Genomic DNA, 23,085 nt, shown 5'->3' with positions numbered 1-23,085 from the left:
ATTGTTCACAATAAAGTTAAATATTAATTGCTTGTCCCGGTTTGAGGACCTCAAAATGATTACTTTGGAATCCTACCAAACACACAAAATCGCTTTTTTCTTGTAAGACCTGTCCTAGGAGTGAATGTCGGTATTTGACCTTTAGATAACCATTAGACTAGGAAACTAAATCAAACATTACGAGCACTCCGTTCGTAATATTTGATTTGGTTTGTATGATCAATTCGGAAAACGCACATGTGCAATGAACTTTGCGACTCCGAATTTCAAAACCATATCGAATCGAATTTAACTAATAATCTAAGTGAAAATACCCCAATACAAAGCAGAAAATCGACATTTCCGAATTCGGAAAACTGACGTATGCAATAGGGGTTAAAATTCTTAGTCTATTATTCTATTCTATCATAAGTAATCTATGCATGTATGTCATATTTTGACGTATGGAGATAAGTACGTATGAGTTCTGAAAATTTTATTGTTTTTACTAAGTTATTCGAGAAAATATATGCTTAATTATCCAGATATCAAAACACAATATTTATCTGAGTATCAATATATATACTAACTACTGATATAAGTTAAATTTGAACAAAATGATGTCTTTGGAAGACGACAACACTTGGTAAGATAACAAATTTATTGCTTCGATTTTAAGGTGGAACCATGTCCTCGAAATATTCCCATTTTAGTTTATCTGGGTATTTATAATGTTGACTTGTTTCTTATATTGAAATTAATTGCATTAACAAATACAAAGATGACCTATATTTTGTGAAAACATATAGCGATTTACAAATTTCAAGTTTGCATGTATGAAAAAATAGTATCGCTCTACGTTAACAGCTTCCACTATATATGATAATTAATAAATAAATATTACGATGAATGCGATGGATTGTCATCGTTATAAAGTATTTTTATGACCTAAAAGTAAATGAAAATGAATTATACTAAATTTTCTAGAATCAAGTGTGTGAAATTGTTTTTAAAATACTTTTTGATTTTTTTTTTATTGATAGTGAACTGTGTACTTATTAAATACATAAATATTTCAATTTTATACTTCTTTCGTAGGCATAAGCAGCCCATTATTAACCTTTCGGGGTGTACAAAAATTGATGTCCGACTTTCTCTGGGGAGTGGGTTCTTGTTACAAGAAAAAATTTTTTTTTCATTAAATCGAAATTATGTTAGTATTTAAAAAAAAAATACTTATTCGAAATATTTTTCAATTATGACAAAATTACACACAAATATCCACAGATGTCATTGCTATACAAGTTGCATCATACTAGCTGACAGACGGACTTTGACATTCATTAACGTCCATACTCCTCTAAGGAAAATTCGCACTGACGTTCATTTACGTCCATACTCCCGGACTGGTTAAAAATAAGTATCAAGTTGTGGTCTAGTGGGTTTGAAACCAAAAACTTTGACTCAGAGTCGGCGACACTAACCACAAGACCATAACCCGAAATTGAATGGAAAATAGCTTATTTTTACGTTTATACAGGCGGGAATTGAATCCCAAACATACACCATTTTCAAAAGTTAAATACTTTGTTACGGAAGCAGAGAAATACTAATGTATTATATAAGAACTTTTATTTTAAAACATTTTGTTGACTTCTATAATCGTAATGTGGATTTTTACTCACAGATGTTTGGACCAGTTGGAGCAGAAGTTGTAATTAATAAGTGTGAGTTGTTTCAGGATAATTGAGCTGGAATCAGTTCTCTTAGATGAGTGTTCAGCCAGCGATATCTATGCAGTGTGCAAAGGAAAGTCGATACCTGACAATGTTCGTGCAGATGTCTGGCAAGTATGCCTCAACGTTCACGGGAAAGGAAATCAAATGTTAAATTTTGATGAAATATTTGACTTACCAAACCAAAACATTCTCAGAGAAGATGTAACAAAATTTGTGGAGAAGCTAGGAAATGATGAAGAGGATAAAGTGTCCGTCATTTCTGATTTGGAGTCCATAATTACTTTTTATTGTAAAACTCGAAAGATAGAGTATGAGAGAAATAACGGTTTCATTGAAATTTTATTATTATTATTAAACCTAAAGCTTCCCCTGTCAGATACATATAACCTTTTTGAAAAATTGCTCGATACTTATGTGCCCAAAAATTGCGGGAAGAATGGAACCCCTTTTAATATATTATGGCTTTTGCTTCAGTATCATGACCCGGAGTTATGCTCCTTTCTGGACACCAAGAGAATAACACCGGAACAGTATTGTAAAGTTTGGTTCCAAAGTTTGTTTGCCGGCACATGCTCCTTGCCCGTGGTTCAAGCAATGTGGGATTTATATTTTCAACAGGCTGATCCATTCTTTGTTTTCTTTCTGGCTTTAATCATGATAGTGAATGCCAGGGAACAAATCCTCTCCAAGAAAGGGGAGACCAAAGAAGTTATTATAGAATTTCTCATCAATATGCCTTGTGCTCTAGAATCTGAAGATGTTAACGACTTTTGTTCACTCGCTCAATATTACGCTCATAAAACACCGACTTCATTTCAAGGAGACGTTATACCCATTATTTTCGGTGAAAATATACCTGTCATCCAATCTAAATTTGTGTCTCAGGCTTTGTGTATACCCGTATCAGTAAATGAATTGGTGGAAAATGCTACCATGGAGTTGTCTCCTGATTCAGAAGGCGTACGCTTCTTTTTAGTGGATTGCCGCCCCGCAGAGCAATATAACGCCGGTCATCTCTCCACAGCGTTCCACTTGGACTGTAATCTTATGTTGCAAGAGCCATCTGCTTTCGGTACCGCTGTTCAAGGTCTTCTTAGTGCCCAAAGACAAGCGCTGGCTGCGCATTCCTTGGCCGCAGGAGAGCATTTGTGTTTCTTGGGATCAGGGAGGTCAGAAATAGATATGTACGCTCATATGGTGGTGGCTGCATTTTTAAAACGAAATATCAAACACGTTTCTATGCTTGATGGAGGTTACGCCGCAATTCACGATTACTTTGGTGACCATATGGTCGACTGTTTAGAAGAGCATGATCCTTCTAGATGTTTAGTGTGTGCACCAAATACAAAATCTGAAATTAATGATCGGCCTATTCCAAAAGTGAATATTCCTTCGGTTGACTTGTTTAGTAAATTATCGGCTGCGATGCGAAGTAAATCTCAAGAAGTAAAAGGTAAATTGATAGACTATATTGTAAACCCAAATTCAAATTCTCCAATCGTAGAGAGACACGTGTCTCAAAATGATAAAAATGGCAAACGTTATAGAAATGTGGCCCCAGTTTTTAGTATAGATGAAGATAATGATGGAGAAATAGGATTTGATGAAAATAATCAAGAAGAAGAAGATTCTCAGGAAATAGTTCATTTAAGTGAATGGCTAAAAAATTCAAATATAATTAGTTACTTTAAATGTCAAGAGGTTATGATGAATGGATATATTTTTGATGCATATTTAGTTATAACTAACAGCCATTTAATCATTTTAAGGAATGTAGAGGGCAAAAGGGGATTTGCGCAGATAACTGTTAGGAGACCTCTCTCTTCAGTTGTTAAAATAACAGCCAAGAAACGCCACCCGGAACTAATAACTTTCAAATATGGCGTGCCTGATGGAGATACTTTGGTTATAAAAGATATGGATAGATTTCTTATTCCTAATGCTGGAGAAGCCACAAAAGTTGTATCTAATCAGATTGTCAAGCATATTGATAATAAAAATGGATGATTCGGTAGAAACAATTATCTGAATATTAAGTAGGTTCAGTACTATCTAGAGACATGAGCAAGTATAGTTGTGGTAGATAACTTTTTATATTTTCATCAAAATTGCTTTTCAATTTGTTTACGATAAAAGTGCTGGGGAAATGGATAAAAGTTCCTGATAAATCTCCATAAAAAGAAAAAAATGGGGAAAAATAAATGGATTTTTTTACTAAAGCAACCCCAGAGAGTTTACTGCACATCTGACATAATACCAAAAAGGAATAAGTATTTTAAGTACAAATTCTTATTTCCAAAAATATGTAAATATATTAACAATGAAATGATTTATCCAACCACATGAAATGTGTTTTTATTTGAGAGCTTAGAAATTAAGATTATACAATTTAATTTTAATGAAAAGATGGCAAATACCTTTAGTATTATGTAACACAATCATGATTTTATAATTACTTAATGCTTTTTAACTGCCAAAGTAAATACATTGAAATATGTAAAAGCCTAATTTACAATTTACCAAGAAAAATTAGATTGATTAAAAAAAATGTTATTTGAAGTATTATAGGAGTTAGATAGTATAACCTATGTATTTATATTATTTGCAAGTCAAACTTTCTCCTCTTTTATGCATTTCTTCACTATGGTCGATTATAATATTATATCGTATGTGTATTTAAACCCAACACATTCATTTTTAGACAAGAATGGCCTATGAATGCAATTTTGTAGAATGTAAAAGTTACACAAGCTTATCAAATCAGAATGTTTAATATCCTTTGGAATTTGAAATATTTTGAATTGAAGACAAAGCTAGTATTAAAATATAACAAATACGATCCAGAGTTAGTTTCAAACTGTAACATATATTCTCAATAATATGCGGGCATTGCATTGCGCGAGGAGTGAATTTTATTGTTCTTTTAAATTATTTTATTTCAAGTATATAATTTACAAATGTAAAAATATTATTTTTACATTTATATTATCTTCAAAGAGACAAACAACTCTCAAGTAGAAATTGAATATTCTAATGGATAAAAAGGCAACAGATTCCTATCTTAGTTTCTAAATGTGACATATACAGTTCTAAAAATGCTTATAAAATGTAAAAATTGGTTTCCATACTTTGAAAAAATACAAAACAAATTAAACGTATTTATTATGAAAGATTTAAAAAAAAAATTAAAGATATAATTATCTAAAAACTATAAAAATGGAAGTATCATGTTTTGATACCACATAGGGCGTTTGTGCACTACACGGAATTTTACCATCCGGTACTACAGTTAGCGTTTTAAAACGATTATTGGCTTGTGCTTTTGTTCATCTTTCTTCGGATCGGTGCGTGAACACGTTGCGCATAAATTCGATCACGCTAAACTGTCTAGTTGCTTTTATTTTTCAAAACCAGATAGCAGGACAGTGAAATTCCGGGTAGTGCACAAGCCCCCTTAGATGTCTCTTATACCTGTACTTTTGAAATTGGAGGGATACTGAACATCTTCTTCGGCCCACATTTACATATATCTCGGTGATTTAGTTATATTTTTAATTTTGATGTGTGATATAACGATCACTGATTTCCATGTTATTTATTTTAACTAGTCTACATTGTGTTAAACCTGAAATATTTTAGAAGATGACTTGCCATTGATTAAATTATTTAAAAAAACAACACTTTCATTCTTAAAACCCCTATGGATCAATAAACTAAGATAAAGGTGAGAAGTTAAATAAAACATAATTAAAAAGTATATTTTTTATTTAAGATACATTTTATTTATTACATTAAATATACGAAATCTCCATGCAGAAATCCCTGGTCGTCTTATAAATTAGTGAGACTAGATTTTCAAAAACAAGAGTTAGTGTAATGACAAATAAAAAAAGGTATTATTGAAAATACTTCTGGTCTTATGCAATATTCTAACTTAATTAACAAAATTAATATTTATAATATTTTAACCTGTCGATTAGTGATTTTTGTATTTAAGTCATTTTTAAATTATGTTAAATGTAAAACATTGTTTTGTATCATATTTTTACTAATAGATTTCAAAACAATGTGTCGATGTTAACATCATGCTGATATGAAATTAAATAGCATTTTCATGTAAACATTATTTGAAGTACTACATGAGAGAGTATATTGGTACTGCTCCACAGGTTAAAAAATATTTTTGGAATCACTGCATCGTATTGATGCAGGTTATCTTGATCATTACTTACAAGAAGGTAAGGTGATCTCTCCTGCGCTTCAGGGTAATATCAAATAATTATTAGTATAAAATCACTAATATTTTCACCCCCCCTGGGAATCGAACCTGGGACCTCCAGCACAGTAGCTAAAAACGCTAATCATTACACCACGGAGGCGCACATCTGGTTTATTAGTAACCCAGAAGTCACCAACTAAATCATTCATAATTGTTCCAGGATTTTTTATGCGCTATTGCTTTTCATTCATCTTAAGATGTAGGCTCTTTATATATAATATATGCCTTGATAAAGGTGTTCTCATTTAAAAAAAAAATAATTCCACGATTTTAGCGCTTTTTATATGAGGCAATATGATGCTGCATACTGATTTGCAACATTAATGCTATTATTGTATTTCAGGATGACAGATGGCTTTTAGTTTCTGCCGATGTTCTAGTAAATATTGATTGATATTTCTAAAAGTTGTTTGGGTACGCAAGGAAGAAGTGTAACTGATGAATGCGAAATTCCGCATGAGCAGAGCCAGCCTCTCAAACAAACCCTTCTGTTTCTTTTTCCAGGTTGCACATTGCAATAGGTAAACAAAAAAAAAATACTAACCTGCGAGATAGGCTATCAGTAGTTTGAGAGTTGATGTAATCAATAACTTTGTTCAAACTTTCTACTGGGTCAAATTGACTGGTGTATAAATCTCACACATTAATGAAAATAAGGGTGAGAATTATTGATGGTCATCAATAAACAGTACATGGGTCCTTATGAATACATATTCCTGCATAATTTAGAATCTATGTTGCTACAATTTATATAAAACATTTTTGTTCTTACTTATTATAAACATACATAATATTTAAACTCTAAGGATTTTTTAAAAAATATCCACTGATATGTATATACAAATACCTTATTTGTTTGTTAGCTAGATAACTAAAAATTATTCAAGGAATGGTTGCATATCCAATTTTGGCACATTTTGTGAATAGTATTGTATTATATTTATATAAATTAAAATATGAAACGAAGTGACTTTCCTGAATGTGCAGACCATCAAGTTTGATCAAATGTACACTTTTTTCTCCAAATTTATTACCAATAATCTTTTGAATTATTACTATGGAATCAATTTGAATTTACTGTGTTTTGTAAATACAAATCAATTATTAATTGATACAACTCTTAAAAAAATACACAGAAAAATAAAAATATACATTTGGTACTAATAAAGATTATTGCATCTGCAACATGTATTCTTTTGTAGAGCGATTATATTTATTGTTCTAATTCTAGATATGAATAGTGTTGCTGATTTTTAATTATTAAAGACAACTTCATTCATTTATTTTAAATCATAATAAAAATCATAGTTGTCTGGTTCGGGAGGTATTGGTGGCGGATCCTGAGGAATATCAATTCCCTCGGCATCTAAAAGTCTCAGTTTAATATCCATGGATAGTAATGTTTCCAGATCATTTTCGCACATTTTGCTGACCATTTTGTTTCCTAATAGTGCATTAATGCCATCCGTCCAATAGTCAAATACTTGTTCATCAGGAGCAACAAAGTCCAAGGAAGTCATGTCGGTAGAATCTGTAGTAATGGAAAATGCCAATTGGTGAGTAGTTTTTCTACCTTTCATATCTTTCATATGCGGACATTCTTTCCCTGTTATCAGTCCTTTGATATCCGATACTGCCAATTTATTTCCCAACTCTTCCAAACTCGGGTTACTCTTTTCGTCGCAATCTCCATAGTGGATTATTTTATGGTTAGGTGAGAGTCGAACAAACCAAAACTTATCTTTAATTCTCTGTCCCCGGGGTGAATACTTAGTGAACCTCGTGCCGTCCACCAACAAACCGAGCCTTTGCTGTTCGATCAAACTCATTATTTCGGGGGTGATTTGTTCTTTTAATTCTACGATAGGTCTCGCGTGAGACTCCCACTCTTCTCGGCTGGTGCGTTCTTGTTGCCATATTTGGGTGATTTCGGAGTATGTCAGTTGTTGTATCTTCTGTTTGAATTTGTCCAGTCCCATAGGGTGAGAAGATAACGCCCTCAAGATCTGTTCTCTAACAACACTAAATACCTTAACAAAATCTTCAGTAGTAGCTCTCATTTCTTTCCATGTTTTATTCAATAAAATTATGCAAATACAAAAGAATTCTTCAAATGGATGGTCATGCGTAAAGAACATGGGATGATAAGTCTGTCCCTGTTCACTCGGAGACTCTTTAATTCTTAAAATGTCACTCAGCAATTTCACTAATTCAATGCTCGTTCTTCCGAAGGGACATTCGTGTTCATCCGATCTGCAACTATTCTCCAGAACTACTTTAGTGTATGATTCTGTATGATTTCTAGCAAAATATATCATGCAGTCTAAAGCCAGCATTCCGGGAGTATTCTCTTCACCAAAGTCAGCTATAGGATTCATGTCATTCTTGAAACCTAATTTCTTAAAATCTTTATTTAACCCTATTTGGCGCCGGGCACTTACATCAAGGCTCGTATTGCTTCCATCATTATCGAAAGCAAATCGACGAAGTTCTTTAAGCTTTTCCAGAGCGTCGGAATCTTGCGGGTCAATTTTAATCATTCTCTGATCCAATAAACTGAGCGTGAGAGTTTGTAAAACATACAATTGGTGGGCCATCTCGGTACCTACATTCCCAGGAGCTTGTATTACATGACACCAGATGACGTTTCGAACTTGTTTGGAAGACAAAGTGGCCGACATGTACTTGCGTTTTGATAAATCCGCTTTTAAAAATAAGGCATTAATGAGAGCTATAGTATTTTGTTGAATTACTTGATTATCGGAAGAGGACTGGAGGTGCATAACCAAGTTGGGGATAGTTATTTCTCTTTCAACCAGAGCACTTTTACTACTGCTGTTCAGTACCACATTCTCCAATATGGACAAACATGCCTGGACAACTTTGTAGTCCTGTGATACAGATTGATTGTTCACAAAGCTCGCAATTTTGGCAATGAAAGGAGTTTCCAAAATATCCCATGATATCACACCGTGATCCATCAACTCCACAAATGAGGATAAAGCGTGCGCCAGAGCGGGTCCTTTAAATTTATTTCCTTCTATGTTATTGACAATAAGCGTTAACCCCTTTTTGTTGATGAATTCTAAAGCAAAAGTAATGTCTGCACTCAGCCGGGCGAGTTTATCGAGGGCGCTCGTCTTGTCTTCATTGTTACTAGAATTAACCTTTAACAATATTTCTTCTACAGTTTTCGATGGGGATTGGTCTAATGTCAGAATGGATCCATTTTTTATTTCATTTCTGTTTTTTTCAGTGATGTAATTGTTATTGTTTTCGGAAAATTGTAGAGCATAATGTTCCGGATTCGGAAGACCCCAGAAGTTACAGAGCTCCTGGATTATGCCGGTTAATGGTTGACGTTGATTAAACTCAATAAGCTGAGGTACTTTATCGGGTTCGTTGATCATCTGCACAGCAATTTTAACAATGTTAGAATCCTTCATGATTCCGGCTATTTTTGTTTTCGTACTCATTTACAGAAAATAATGACAGACTCTGTATTTCGAAATAATGTTGCCTAAATTTCACATCACTGATGAAACGACATTTATTCAAAGTCAGACTTAAAGGTAATATGTATTCACATTATCTTCAACGGTGAATGAAAAAGACAACACCCAATACAAAATGGCATTAAAATACACATAGTAAATAGAAATGACTAAAAAACCTAAATATTGTTCCATAGATTACTGAATGTAATTAAGGTAGGTACCCATATACATTTGTGCGATCGTTAGATAATCATATTTTACATTTGTGCGATCGTTAGATAATTTTATGAACGTAGCACTTTACTCGGACAAAGACTAAAAACTAAAAAAAAGTGAAATGTCAAATATGTGTCAAATCACGTCAGATGTCATAAATATGTTTTCGATTACTGATTACAGTGTTGTATTATTCGCGTTTATGCGTCGAATATTGTTATTGTTAGTAGTCTTGAACTGGTCTTGAGCATGCGGACGTCTGATGAACTTGTTTCGTTATAATTTTTAAATGTGCTAGTTTTACTACAGTAAAGCTACACGAGGCGTCTCGCAATGTTATTTTTTTTTACTTGAACAAAAATATTCTAGAATAAACTAAATATTTATTGTAAAAAAAGGTATTTTTAAAAGCTGTTATTGTTATTAAATTACTAATTTTATATTTGATTATTTGGTTATGCCAAGCTCATCGCAGCAGAAAGGTATTTATATTTATTTTTTACTAGTGAATGTTTTTTTTCGAATACGTGTGTACTTGTATGACGAAATTATTGTTTTTATGCAATGGCCATTGTACCAGGCTGCGATTGCCTCTGGCGTTTAGTCATTTTTCGTTACCAAACAAGTTGGGTTAGCGTTCATTTAACATATTTCTTCTTCAATATGCTTTGTGTGTTGTCTATTTAATAAAGGTAAATAAAACATTAATTGTAATAAAAAAATGTTTCAATTTAAACACATTTTACAATCGATATTTTTTAAATATATTTCTTTTAATATATTGTTTTAAGTATGGTTGTGTTTCCATAGGTACCAGATTAGTATATTCTCACTTAAATATATTATTTTTATTCTGTTTTTATAGATAGTATGTGAATTTTATAAAATATATATATATATTTACTTTGATGTATAAAAGTGATTTAAAATAAGTCATATTTTTATTTTTGTGTATACTGTTTGTTGAAATACTTTCACCATGATTGATTTAAGGCATGGACAGCATTTACAAATGAAATTGTTATCAGAAATACAAATGAATGCAACATATTTTCTTTGTCTTACAATTGCAGAACAAAAGTTTGCATATAATTTATCAAAGTGTGTGTTGTGTTGGTCTTTATTTATTCTGTTTTTAGTATTAGCATTTTTTAAGATTAGGAATAGTATTGTAGTATTATATTTCTAGTTGTAGATTACAGCAATGAAGAACATTACCTGTTGACTAGATCAAATAATTTGTTATGTAAATAATTATGCATTTATATAATACATTATTGTTAAAAAAGATAATTATCTCCTACTAAAGATAAGGATATTCAGACTATATATATAATGATTGATGTTAACATAATTAATAAAGAATTTCGTGTTAATTACCTTTTGAAACCTTATATGTTCAGTTTGCGATATAAGTAGATAGGATTAGGTAGCATCAGTGAAACCAATTCTTTCAACAACATGAATTTTAAAACATAGTATATTGAATATTTAAAAATATATTTTACAAAAAGCAGGTGAGTTGAATCCCATATTTCTGATTAAGACATTAAAACCTTTTAGTCTTATGTAATTAGATAATTTTTTACACATTTGATCATTTTAACTTATTATAATTCCTATTATTTACTTTTTATAAATAATAACAATACAATGAAACTAATTGGTGCAAGAGTTTCTTTAATATTAAATATTTTGTATCGTTTTTTCGAAAATATATTTTAGTGAAGTATTTATATTTTCATTATATAAGATATATTTCAAATTTATTTATTTTTGTAGGCCTAAGAAGCTCATTATAAAAATAATAATAGAATTATCATACAATATGTTTTGAATATTGAAAGCATTAACTTTGTGGATCATATTGGTATATTATTTCGAGAAATAAAAATACTTTGTGTTCTGATCCACTCACATTTTTATTAACCAACTAGTTTCGGCAACACCCTGTTGCCCTCTTCAGGGTTTATTTATAAAAAATAAACCCTGTTTATTTATTTAGTAATAAATAAACCCTGAAGAGGGCAACAGGTTGTTGCCGAAACTAGTTGGTTAATAAAAATGTGAGTGGATCAGAACACAAAGCATTTTTATTTCTCGAAATAATATATCATACAATAGACTCAAACCATGAAACTGGCTTAAGAATACACTCTTAGATAGGAAAATTTACTTCCTATTAGGAAAACTGTTTTATGCGTGCATGTACGATTAGGCTTCCTTTTCCACATAGTAAAATGAAATTTCTGTTTGCTTAATATGTTTTTAATGAAAGTTATATATACTTGGTAAATACCACTATTTATTTTAATCTATTGTGACACTTGTTTTGATGCAATCCGGATCATTTTCAAACACGGTTCATTTTACAGTGATTGAAAATGATACAGAATGTATCGAAACACGTGTCACAATAGGTTTTAAGAAATACTGGTATTTACAAAGTAAATCTTTAAACAAAAATAGAAAGATATTACCCCAAAGTGACGGCTAAATCAATTAATGAAAATGTGTTATCTGTCGTTGAGTCATTAGTTCATAGTTATAGTTGCTGATTCATTTGCAATAAATGAGAAGATACCCTGTCAATTATATTGTTTTTTCTAGTTTTATAAGTATGCAAATGATTAATCATTATTTGTCTTGACATTTTTTTTCCTATAAAACTAAATTTTGCCAGTTTTGCAAGTGTAAATTAATATTTATCCATGAATTTTTTTATAGTTGAGGAAATTAAGTGTATTTATATAGGTTTATTTATTTTATAGTATTTTGGTGTACACAGCAAATTGAATAAAGTAGACGTTGTATTTGAAAGTTGAACTTTGAGTAATCATAAAAAAATGTAAATTCATTGATTTCACTTTTGCTTCGTACAGTGTATTAACCATTTTGTTTGTGTGTTTAGGTAACCAGAAGAATGATATTACACATTATGTTTTTAAATTACTTCACTGGGCAATATATGACTAAGTATATGATTTGCAATGCTTGTTGTACTTTGCACTGTGAATTATATAAATCTGATAATATTTATGATGCTTATTTGTAAAATAGTATGTTTTTATAATATCATTGATTTGATTTGATTAGCCGTATTATGGAAGCAAGATTTAAGAAAAAATAATACAATATAGATGGGTACATACGAATTATGTTTTAAAGACAAATTATTTATGTTCTTTGGGTTCCTTAATATTAATGATTTGTAGGTTTGAAGGCCTAAAGATACTTATACACATTAGTGGTAAATATAATAAAATAACAGTTCAACCAAGAAATGTCAGTACAAAACTTAAATCTAACATTAGTGGTCTTGTCCAATTTATACAAGTCTTTAACTATCCTTCTATGATTAAGGGTATGCAATCCGAGTTTTCTAGCCATTGCTGCTATTCTTCCTTTCTCCGGCTACTATTCCTTCTTCATTTGTATTCCTGTGAGGTAGTTATGTCCTTCACCCTATTATTTATCTTCTCTCCTTTTTCTCTTATATGAGTGGAAGATATTTTAGACAACACATTGAGAGCGCATCGCTGATTACCTTGCCTTTTAATTTTTTGATGAAATGCTTTCATCAAAAGTGGTTTAAAATAATATGACAATGTATATTTATATTTATTTAAGTGTGCTAATTTTTGTAAACATTTGTATATTACATAATTAATATTTTTCAATGACCCACCAAGCCACCTGACAGAGTTCTGTTTTTACACTTTTTTGCTAATATTACCTTTTTTCTAATTTGTAAAAAATAGCAACAGCAAGAGTTTGTACACAAACAAAAGAAAAATTAAACTATAACACAATTCTTAATATTTTAAATCTTTATCTCTGAAGCCTTCTTTTTTTTTGCCTTAGTTCGATATATTGGTTTTTATATTTTCCTTTACCGGCAATAAATAAAAAATGGAAGGAACTATTTATCAAATTGTTATATTTCCATATTGATTAAAAATGATGATATAATATAATCTAAAACTAAAATTATAATATCAATTTTGTTATCCTGGCTTAGGTGCTTCCACCTGCTTGGTTATATATTATTTTGATAAGAGCTATTCATCTAGATTTTACCAAATAATAAATAATGTGTGCACATATATATATATATATATATATATATATATATATATATATATATATATATATATATATATATATATATATATATATATATATATATATATATATATATAAATATATATATAAATCTTATAATGAATAAAAATATAATTTATTTTGATTCATTATAAAATTATTTTTATTTTAACATTTAATTTTTTTTACAACTTTTGAATCCTTTTATATTCAAAACTTATTTACACTATTTTCAGCCATGATAATTTTCGATACAAGGTTTTTTTAAAATTTTTTATAAGTAATTTTATAATTTTGTAAAGGTAGAGACTGACCGGAGCATCATTCAGGCAGTCAGTACACCGAGCCGAGCGCTCCATCCATAGTTTTGGATGCTCGGTGATGCTCGCCGCGAGCGATGTTACGACGTTATATAGATATTAAATATTTTTAGGAGAATAAGAAAAAATAAATACTTGTTTAGATTTTTTTATACATGCTTTATCTAGGTACGATGTATCAAATAAATTTAATCTGTTCAGTGATTTATTTAAGAATGAATGTATGTTTTAAAAAAATAATTTTGATTGATGTTACAGATTATTTGTTCATTCTCAACTACATAGTTATCTGATACAATGGGATGTTGTACGAGGAAATGTGGCCTTATGGCGCAGATGATTGTTGGAATTTCGTTAAGCCTTATTTTTACTGTTCTAGTCATCATTTGGCCAACACTGTTCTACAGTATTTTGAAAACTGTAAGTACATATTCTTTTTTTTTAATTCTAACAAATTTGTATTTATAATAACAACAAAAGACAAACATAATGATGATGATAATAGTATTGTTTTGAGTATTGGGGCTGTTTATTTTTACTAGTTTCACGAACCATATTTTCATATTGAATAAATATTTCATAAAACATTTAATAATATTGCAATAGAATAAAAAAAATTGTTTTGTACTGCGGACATTTTTTATTATTTTTTTTGTTTTAATTGACCCCCTCCCTGTCAATCGAATCGAGACCACCAGTACGGTAGCCAAGCGTGCTGACCATTACACTACGGAGGCGGACATTTTTCACTCTAATATTTATTCAATATTACCCTGGAGCGGAGGGCTGATCACGTTTCTTTCATGTGTTAACGATCAAGATAACACTGCATCAATACAATGGAGTGACCTATGCACCATTAGAAGAAGAAAAATGTTTATTACCTCCAGCACGGTAGTCAAAAACACTAGAGAATTCCCTACAGAGGTGCATAAATTAACTTATCTTACATAGAAACAAATAATTGGCATAGGGAGTTACGCCTTTGTGTCACTAATATAATTGCTTTTTAGAATGTAAGTTCAATGCTTGCTCAAAACTGCAATTTTCGTAGTTCACCATTGTTATTCTGAGCCCCTGATTGTGAAATGCATTTTATGTATTGAAAGTGCCCTTTATTTTATTCATATTTTTATCTTGTCCGAGGTGGTGATAACAAAATTGTCCCAAAAGAGACATTAAAAAAAGTTATGATTAATGACTGTATTACAAATTTTTATATAACTGTTTATTTTTTATAATCAACCTATTAATATTTATACAGAAATATTACTCACTGAATTTATGCCATTATGATAATAATATATTATTATTATGAGTACATATTCTTGGTTAGGAATTTATTTATCTACGTCAATGAAAGATGTGTCTCCATCACTTATATATTACTCATACATATGTAGAGTATGATTATCCATGAGTTTGTCAATTTTTTAAAAATGAAGTTGTTACATATAAATATGTACTTCTTTTTAATTAAAGTTTTACTTAGTAAATACTTATTCTTCTTCTAACCCTTATCCGCATCCTATGGTGGATATGGCTCTGCATCATATCAATGCAGTGTTATCTTGATTGTTACTTCCATGAAGGCAAGACAATCAATTCCGCGCTTCAGGTACCGTCCAGGGTAATATTCAATAAATTTTAAGATGAATAAGCCAGCACGCTAGCTGAATGTGCCTCTACAGAGGCGGACTAAAAATAAATACTTGCCCCATAGTAAGAAAATAGAGAATGATTTTTTATAAATATTGAATATGTTCAAAAATACGCACTTTTTTATTTAGTACTTTTCTATTTCATCTATTCTTATTTGATTCAGAATCATTCACAGAAATCAAGCATAACAATACATAGATACATGTAAAATTACAAAATAGCTGTCGTAGCCTTCATCTCAAAAATTAAATACAATGTGTTAATGAAATCTGGAGAAAATTCTCAAGTCATGTTTTGCAGTGAGAATTGTAAAGATAATTTTTTTTAATACTGAGATATTTTACCAAAAATGTCGATCTTGCACATTGTCTTCATGGATGTGATTGTATCCTCTATCCTGTTTCTATTTCATAGAAACATATGTTAGTCATAGACTTATAACTCTGAAGTTATCTGAATTACAGTCTTCAGTCAATGGTGAATTAGTCAAGGTGATAATGTAAGATCTTATGTAACCAGGTAAGATCTATAATGTTTATTTTTTTTTAAAGTCCGTTTGAAGAAAAATAACTGGTCACTGCAACTGTGCAGGTTCTTAATTTGAAAAAAGAAAGATCTTACTTTATCTATGTAAATTGGGTAACGAGGGTTCCATATATGGAAGTGGAACCATATATTTTAAAATACTGTACACCAAAGACATGTATACGATTTGAAACATTTCCATAATATTTTTTTAAATATTGTGAGATTCTTTTTACTATATAATTGTACTTTTTGTAATTACTTTTTACTAATCACTTTTTACTATAGCATACTATATAATTTATGAATTATACGATGATGTCATTTTCTTTTATTTGATTAGATTTTACGATCAATGTTGAAGTATTAGATTTCTAAGTGAAGTCTAAAGTAATGCCCTCTATTTTTTGAAAATATAGTATAGGGTCCGCCATCTAAAGTTTTTTTTTTCAACTAGTGCTTATTTCGTGAATGGTAACACTTAGCTCATGTCTGATTTGACAGATAATTAGTTTTATCCTTCCGCTGAGCGAATATGGTTGTGTATACGCTTGAACAACGCTGGGAAATATTGCGACATTCGACTTACAGAAGATGCCGATTTTGCCAAAAAAATCATCTTTTCGGATGAAGCTCATTTTGATCTTGGCGGGTATGTAAACAAGCAAAATTGTCGTATTTGGGGCACAGAAAACCCGCACGCATACATTGAAAAGCCGGTACACCCAAAACGAGTCACTGTTTGGTGCGGATTTTGGTCCAGAGGCATAATTGGGCCATTTTTCTTTGAAAATGAGCAAGGAGTGGCCGTTAGTCAATGGCGATCGTTATCGGGCCATGTTGAACGGATTTTTGTTCACGAAAATTGAAGAGGAGGATATTGGCAACATTTGGTTTCAACAGGACGGCGCTACGTGCCACACAGTCGAAGCTACACTCGATGTTTTGCGCCCCATTTTCAAAAAAAAAATGTTATTTGGCGGACCCTTTATTTGTAATTAACTGCTCTGATAGTATTGTCTGCACTCATCATTTTTATAAAATTGACCATTCTTAAGATAGGTCTTTTGCAATGTCTCCAACAATATATACCTACATATATGAGTACATGTTTTCTTTAACAGTTGAAGTACTCATACTCAATTACATACTGATAACACAACACTGCAATTTCCATAGATGCAAATGTTCATTGGGTGCATTTACATGTATTTATATGTATAAATGCTATTATTCTTGAATATGATTGAAAGTTTTTTTTTTTTTTTTAATTAATATAAATTGTTTACATTTATTTAAATAACAATTTTAAACATTTTTTTGCAGAGACCCATCAAACCACCTTGTATGTCTTGTCAGTGGAGTTCTTTTTGCATACATTTTTTATTGTTTTTAACCATTTTAACCTGATATACACACAAAAAAGAGAGAAAAATTAAGAATATAAAATTTTTACAATTTTCATAAAATTAACTCTTGATCATTTACCCATTCCTTTATTTTTCCTTTGTTCTTTATTTTATTTTGAACCCTAAATATTGATGAACTGCTATCATGAATGTGTATTAGATAGATAATAAATATATTTTATATTTTTTACTTTACAGATGTCTGTGTTAACAAGTACCTCATTTAGTTTTGATTTATGGAAGGAAACACCGTTACCAATTTATTTAGAATTATATTTGTATAATTTTACCAATAGTGAAGAAGTGATAAAAAATAATTCCATTAAACCTCACTTTCAAGATCTAGGACCATATACTTTTGAAGAAAGTCATTTAAAAGTAAGTATTATACACATGCACACACACACACATATATGTATTTAAACCATGTGATATTTTTGTTTGTTTGCATATTATTTGATTAATATGTTATTCATAGTTTTATTAAGTTTGTTATCTATAGTTGGCCGTCATTTTAACCATCATACGCAACTAACAAATGGGTGATAACAGTAATCAAAGGGGGGCGATTCATGATACATATATATTTTTTCTGAACATAATCAGTTTCACGCTAACATTTGATTGTTTAAATAAGCATTCAAATTTAAATAATAGATTAATCATCATTATACATATTCATTTATATGATTATTTTTCTTGAGTATGTTGTAATATTTTTTACAAAAAATAGATTTAATCCTCAAGGGATATCTGTTAAGATATCATAACTATCTATATCAAAATTACATATTATATATTAAAAATTATAACCAGGACTTTTTTTATTTAACAAAAAAGGTCCCGGAACTCACTTCATGTCAAGCTTTTTACTAAAAAAAATTAGTTCATTACAATACCATATTTTATCATTTCAACCAATTATATACATATAGATTTTAATTACGTAAGCGCAAACATTGTTTTGTCTGATTGATATTGAAATTAAAAAATAAATTAAATTATCCATGAAAAAAGATGCCGGAACGCCTTTCCACCGCCTTACATGGGTAAAAAGTCCTGATTATAACAAATACTTAAAAAGTTATAGTTATTTTTTTTACATTAATTACATCAAAAATAAATTTATGAATGTAATAGTTATTCAATATTCCGTATAGTATAGCTACTATACTATAGTATGTATTATTAACAAAATTATGTTGTTATTTTATTATTTATCATTAATAAATTACATGATATGATGATTGATTTAATTTTTTTACTTTATTTAATTCACCATTATAATTGATTTAAACCAAATATTTTGATTTTTTAGGTTAACATATCATGGCATGATAATGGGACTGTAACATTCTTGACACGAAGAAGTTGGATTTTTCGTCCTGACTTAACTAATGGAGATTTATCTGATGAAATATCAAATATTAATATGGTTTCTCTTGTAAGTACTTGTTGTATATCATTCTTATTTTCCCTAAGTTAGGTTTTTATTTTATAAAATGTTATATTACTATATGTGAATCTACAATTAATATGTTCTATCATATAGTAAATAAACATATAACAATGGACTATCGCCGAGTATGACTGTAGTAAATATCTGTTCTGGGTCTTTTGTAAGGGGCCATGTTTCACAGCAGTGTAAGAGAATATGTAAAATCCGGTTTGATTCACATCTCCAGATGGCCTTCATATTCTTGGATACGGTGCCTAAATGGATACGGTCCTAAACGAACCCCATGGTCTTCAGATATTAAGGTTATAATAAATGTACTAATTTCTCACCATTTTTCAGACTGCGGCTTACTTTGTTCGTGATAAATCATCCCTTATACGCATCGGTCTTAATTCTGCTTTGAACCTTTACTCTGAACCGTTGATTGTAACAAAGACAGCCAGAGAACTTTTGTTTGATGGATATGAAGACAGGTTATTGACTGTTATCCAATCATTAAATATTTCTGAAATATCACTGCCATTTGATAAATTTGGATGGTTTTATGGTGTAAGTATTTTACTATAGGTACATTTTAAAATTGACTGAATATTACAATGAAATGTTTGAGTGCTTTATTTGTAATATTTATTTTTAATGTTTGTATAAATCTTGCAGCGTAATAATTCGGATATTTACGATGGGTGGTGGAACATTCAAACGGGAGCTAATGGTTTGGACAGATTAGGAGAAATGGACTTGTGGAATTTTAAAAATAAAGTAGATTTTTATGATGGAGAATGTGGAGCAGTTAAAGGATCAACTGGTGAATTATTTCCTCCTAGAACAAATCCTGATACTGTTACCGTTTTCGCCTCAGATATTTGTTCGTAAGTTAAATAAAATAATTTTATTTTTACACTATATTTAAGAACACAAATATAAATTATAGTGCAGCATTCAGTCTTTCTTTCTGAAGAACTAATATATAAATATACTGACTAAATTAGGCATGACATGTTCTGTAAGGTAATATCACTTTTGCCATTTGCCATTATTCTTTTTTGATATCCCAAGCATTTAATTTATCTTACACAATTTAACTGGGTTTTTGTCACAAAATAAAGTTAACTCAATTTATTTAGGAAAATACAATTTTTGAATATTGTAATTTTATTTGTACATATTTATTATGTTATGGAAAAAAAGAGAAAGCAATATGATTCAAATTGCAACAATGGAAATTTTCCAAAAAAATAGACTCGTATTTCAGAAAACTTCAGAAACATGGAAACAGATTGACAGTCCAATGTGATATTGTTCATTACCAATTCGATTTTGTTCAGTAGTTTTTCCAATACGCATGACCATCGGCAGGTTAATCCTGTGTATGTATGTATATCTATACTGACACTGTTTTTAGGATCATACAAACTAATTCTCCGCATAATTTCAGGACTATCAATAATACCGCAGAACCACTGATAAAAATGCATATTGAAATGCACATTCCTTTCAGTCTCTAAACTAATAAACACATTATTATTGATATTTCTTGATGGAATTTCACTGTAACAATATATGTAAATATGTACTGTTGGTCAAAAGGAGAAAATAAGGTATTTATTTTGCATTTCAGATATATGTCGCTGAAGAGAAATGGGTCCACTGTTGTAGAAAACTTAGACGGAGCAGTTTTTACGGGAGACGACTCACCATTTGACAATGGAGCGAATTACCCAGAAGAAGCATGTTTTTGTCCCGTCGGAAGTATCTGCACTCCAGCCGGAACCAGGAATGTTTCATTATGCAAATTTGGAGCACCAGCTTTTGTTTCTTATCCACACTTCTACTTGTCTGACCCTGAGTACACTTCTAGAATTGATGGCCTCCATCCAAATGAGTGAGGATTGATTTATTACTTTTATTATTTTTTAGAAAAGAATAACCCACAGAGCTTCTATTCTACAGGTAGGTACCGAGGATATGAAAAATATATCGCAAAAACTGAAACTTATTCAAAATATGTAAATCTTTCTTGAATTAATTTTGTAATAGGCAGATTTGCAAATAAATTATTCCAAAAATTCATGAAACAATTGGTACTCTTCTTATTGAAATCTGAAAGGAAAAAATGGATATAGAAATAAGTGAAAACATATCTAACTTAATTATTTGTTTACGAGATTGAAATGTTGATTTTTAAATATATATATGTATACATATAACAATATGTAATACACATTAATATTCCAGAACTAACGACCAATTCCAGCTAGCTTTAAATCTAGCTACAGGAATACCACTGTTTGTACGAGCCCAATTACAAATCAATGTTTTTGTTCAAAGGATAGAACATATTCAGTGAGTATTAATTTGATATATTTTTAGTAATACAATATAAATACCCACCATCTATAGCTTGCAGGTTCTACCAGATTAATGATAAATTGTTTTATATTAGTAAGTACTACATAAAAATGTGTTGAGATGGTTCGGGCATGTGAATAAAATGAGTGAAGAAAGAACAGTATTTTTTTTGAGGCAAAAGCAGTTGAAAATAGAAGCAGAGGTAGACTGAGGAAAACTTGGTATGGTTAAGTAATTCAAATACTGGTCAAGTCTGACTCCTGAGTCAGAATACTCAGCGGGTATGTATGAGGAGATGCATGAATGTGGAAGAGGCGAATATTGTTTGCAAAGACAGGGTTGGTGTGGTGTTCTATTCTCTCTACCTCCCCCTGCGGAAAGTGGCGTGATGATCAGTTAATTGTAATTTGTAAATATTTCAATTTTAATTGTCAGTTTTTTCTAAAATTTTGTTGTGATTTACGAGGGTCATAAGTAAAAAAAAGTCCCATATTTTTTAAAAAATATACAGCTTTATTATTTTCCTTAGCATTATACATCATTTTGAAGCTTAAAACCTACTATATTTTTCTACATGATCACCGTTTCTGTCTAAACACTTTTGCAGAAAATACTCCAACTTTTGTATCCCAAGTCATAAAATTCTGCTGCCATTCCAATTTACAAAATTTTAACTGAAAAATCATTCAAAAGTGCTTAGACAAAAACGGCAATTATGTAGAAAAATAGAGTAGGTTGTAAAGTTTAAAATGATGTACATATAATGCTAAGGAAAGCAATAAAGCTGTTTATTTAAAAAAAATATGGAACCTTATTATACGAATGACCTTTATAGTTTTGTTTTAGTGTGTTGAATACCACATTAGGTCCTATCTTCAAGTGCTGTTTATGTTTTAGCATGTTTGACGTCTTACCCGATAAGATCTTCTTCCCGATGCTTTGGTTTAAACAAGAAGTTACCATTACCAAAGACTTAGCCAAGCAAGCCAAACTTGCCGCCTCGATTGAGGGCATCATGAGTGCCGTATTCTACTCACTCATTGCAATAGGAGTGCTTCTGGTCGCTGTTGGAGTATTTGTTCTCGTTAAATACCCCCTGAGAAGGTCTGAATCTGAAACTTCCCTTATCAGATAGCTTCCAATACAAATAGGTTACGATGCCAAACTCCGAGTGCCTTGCCATTTTACTTACTTAAGAGGTCACAACTTTAACATTGTGAGACTGATGTCTGTCTACATATATGGAGCTTAACTTCAAAGGGAAAAAGGACATTTGAATGCTCTTTTGCAATGAAAAAAAAGATGTTATTATTTAATAATTTAAAAAAAAAAAAAAATGAAAAAATATTGTTTTGGTGAAAAATACTACATTTAATTTGATGTTATAAAATAACTTACAAATGGCTTTAAAATGGAGCTAAAAAGAAGCGCATCTTCATCTATGGAGATGTGCTTCTTTTAATATGTAGAACCGATATGTAAAAAGAGTCAAAAAGTCAATACAGGTCAAATCTCTTTGTAGCGAATACCGAAGTAACGAAATTTCC

The 23,085-nt window shown here is 30.5% G+C and overlaps 2 protein-coding genes and 1 pseudogene across 3 annotated transcripts; 2 read left to right on the top strand and 1 right to left on the bottom strand.

Annotated features, from left to right (window-relative positions):
• Positions 1 to 424: 424 nt before the first annotated feature.
• On the top strand, positions 425 to 4,055 carry LOC148311623 (TBC1 domain family member 23-like). The gene is made up of 2 exons (XM_088256337.1): positions 425 to 625; positions 1,721 to 4,055. Exons 1-2 carry the CDS (start codon positions 597 to 599, stop codon positions 3,723 to 3,725), a joined length of 2,034 nt encoding a protein of 677 aa, XP_088112463.1. The 5' UTR covers positions 425 to 596; the 3' UTR covers positions 3,726 to 4,055.
• Positions 4,056 to 7,150: 3,095 nt separating this feature from the next.
• On the bottom strand, positions 7,151 to 9,644 carry LOC148311622 (engulfment and cell motility protein 1 pseudogene; annotated as a pseudogene). The gene has a single exon (XR_015837219.1). The product of XR_015837219.1 is annotated as an engulfment and cell motility protein 1 pseudogene (transcript).
• A 226-nt stretch (positions 9,645 to 9,870) lies between these two features.
• Positions 9,871 to 22,855, top strand: LOC148311621 (protein croquemort-like). Its single transcript, XM_088256300.1, has 9 exons — positions 9,871 to 10,192; positions 14,393 to 14,554; positions 17,929 to 18,108; positions 19,049 to 19,174; positions 19,529 to 19,738; positions 19,847 to 20,058; positions 20,808 to 21,071; positions 21,425 to 21,532; positions 22,436 to 22,855. Exons 2-9 carry the CDS (start codon positions 14,432 to 14,434, stop codon positions 22,671 to 22,673), a joined length of 1,461 nt encoding a protein of 486 aa, XP_088112426.1. The 5' UTR covers positions 9,871 to 10,192; positions 14,393 to 14,431; the 3' UTR covers positions 22,674 to 22,855.
• The last annotated feature ends 230 nt before the right edge of the window (positions 22,856 to 23,085 follow it).

This window comes from Brachycentrus maculatus, unplaced genomic scaffold (assembly GCF_059751285.1).
Source record: "Brachycentrus maculatus isolate JH-2025_06_01 unplaced genomic scaffold, ASM5975128v1 h1tg000060l, whole genome shotgun sequence".
Classification (NCBI taxonomy): Eukaryota; Metazoa; Arthropoda; class Insecta; order Trichoptera; family Brachycentridae; genus Brachycentrus; species Brachycentrus maculatus.
Note: the sequence above shows the minus strand (reverse complement) of the source record. Positions and strands in the feature narration are given on the sequence as shown.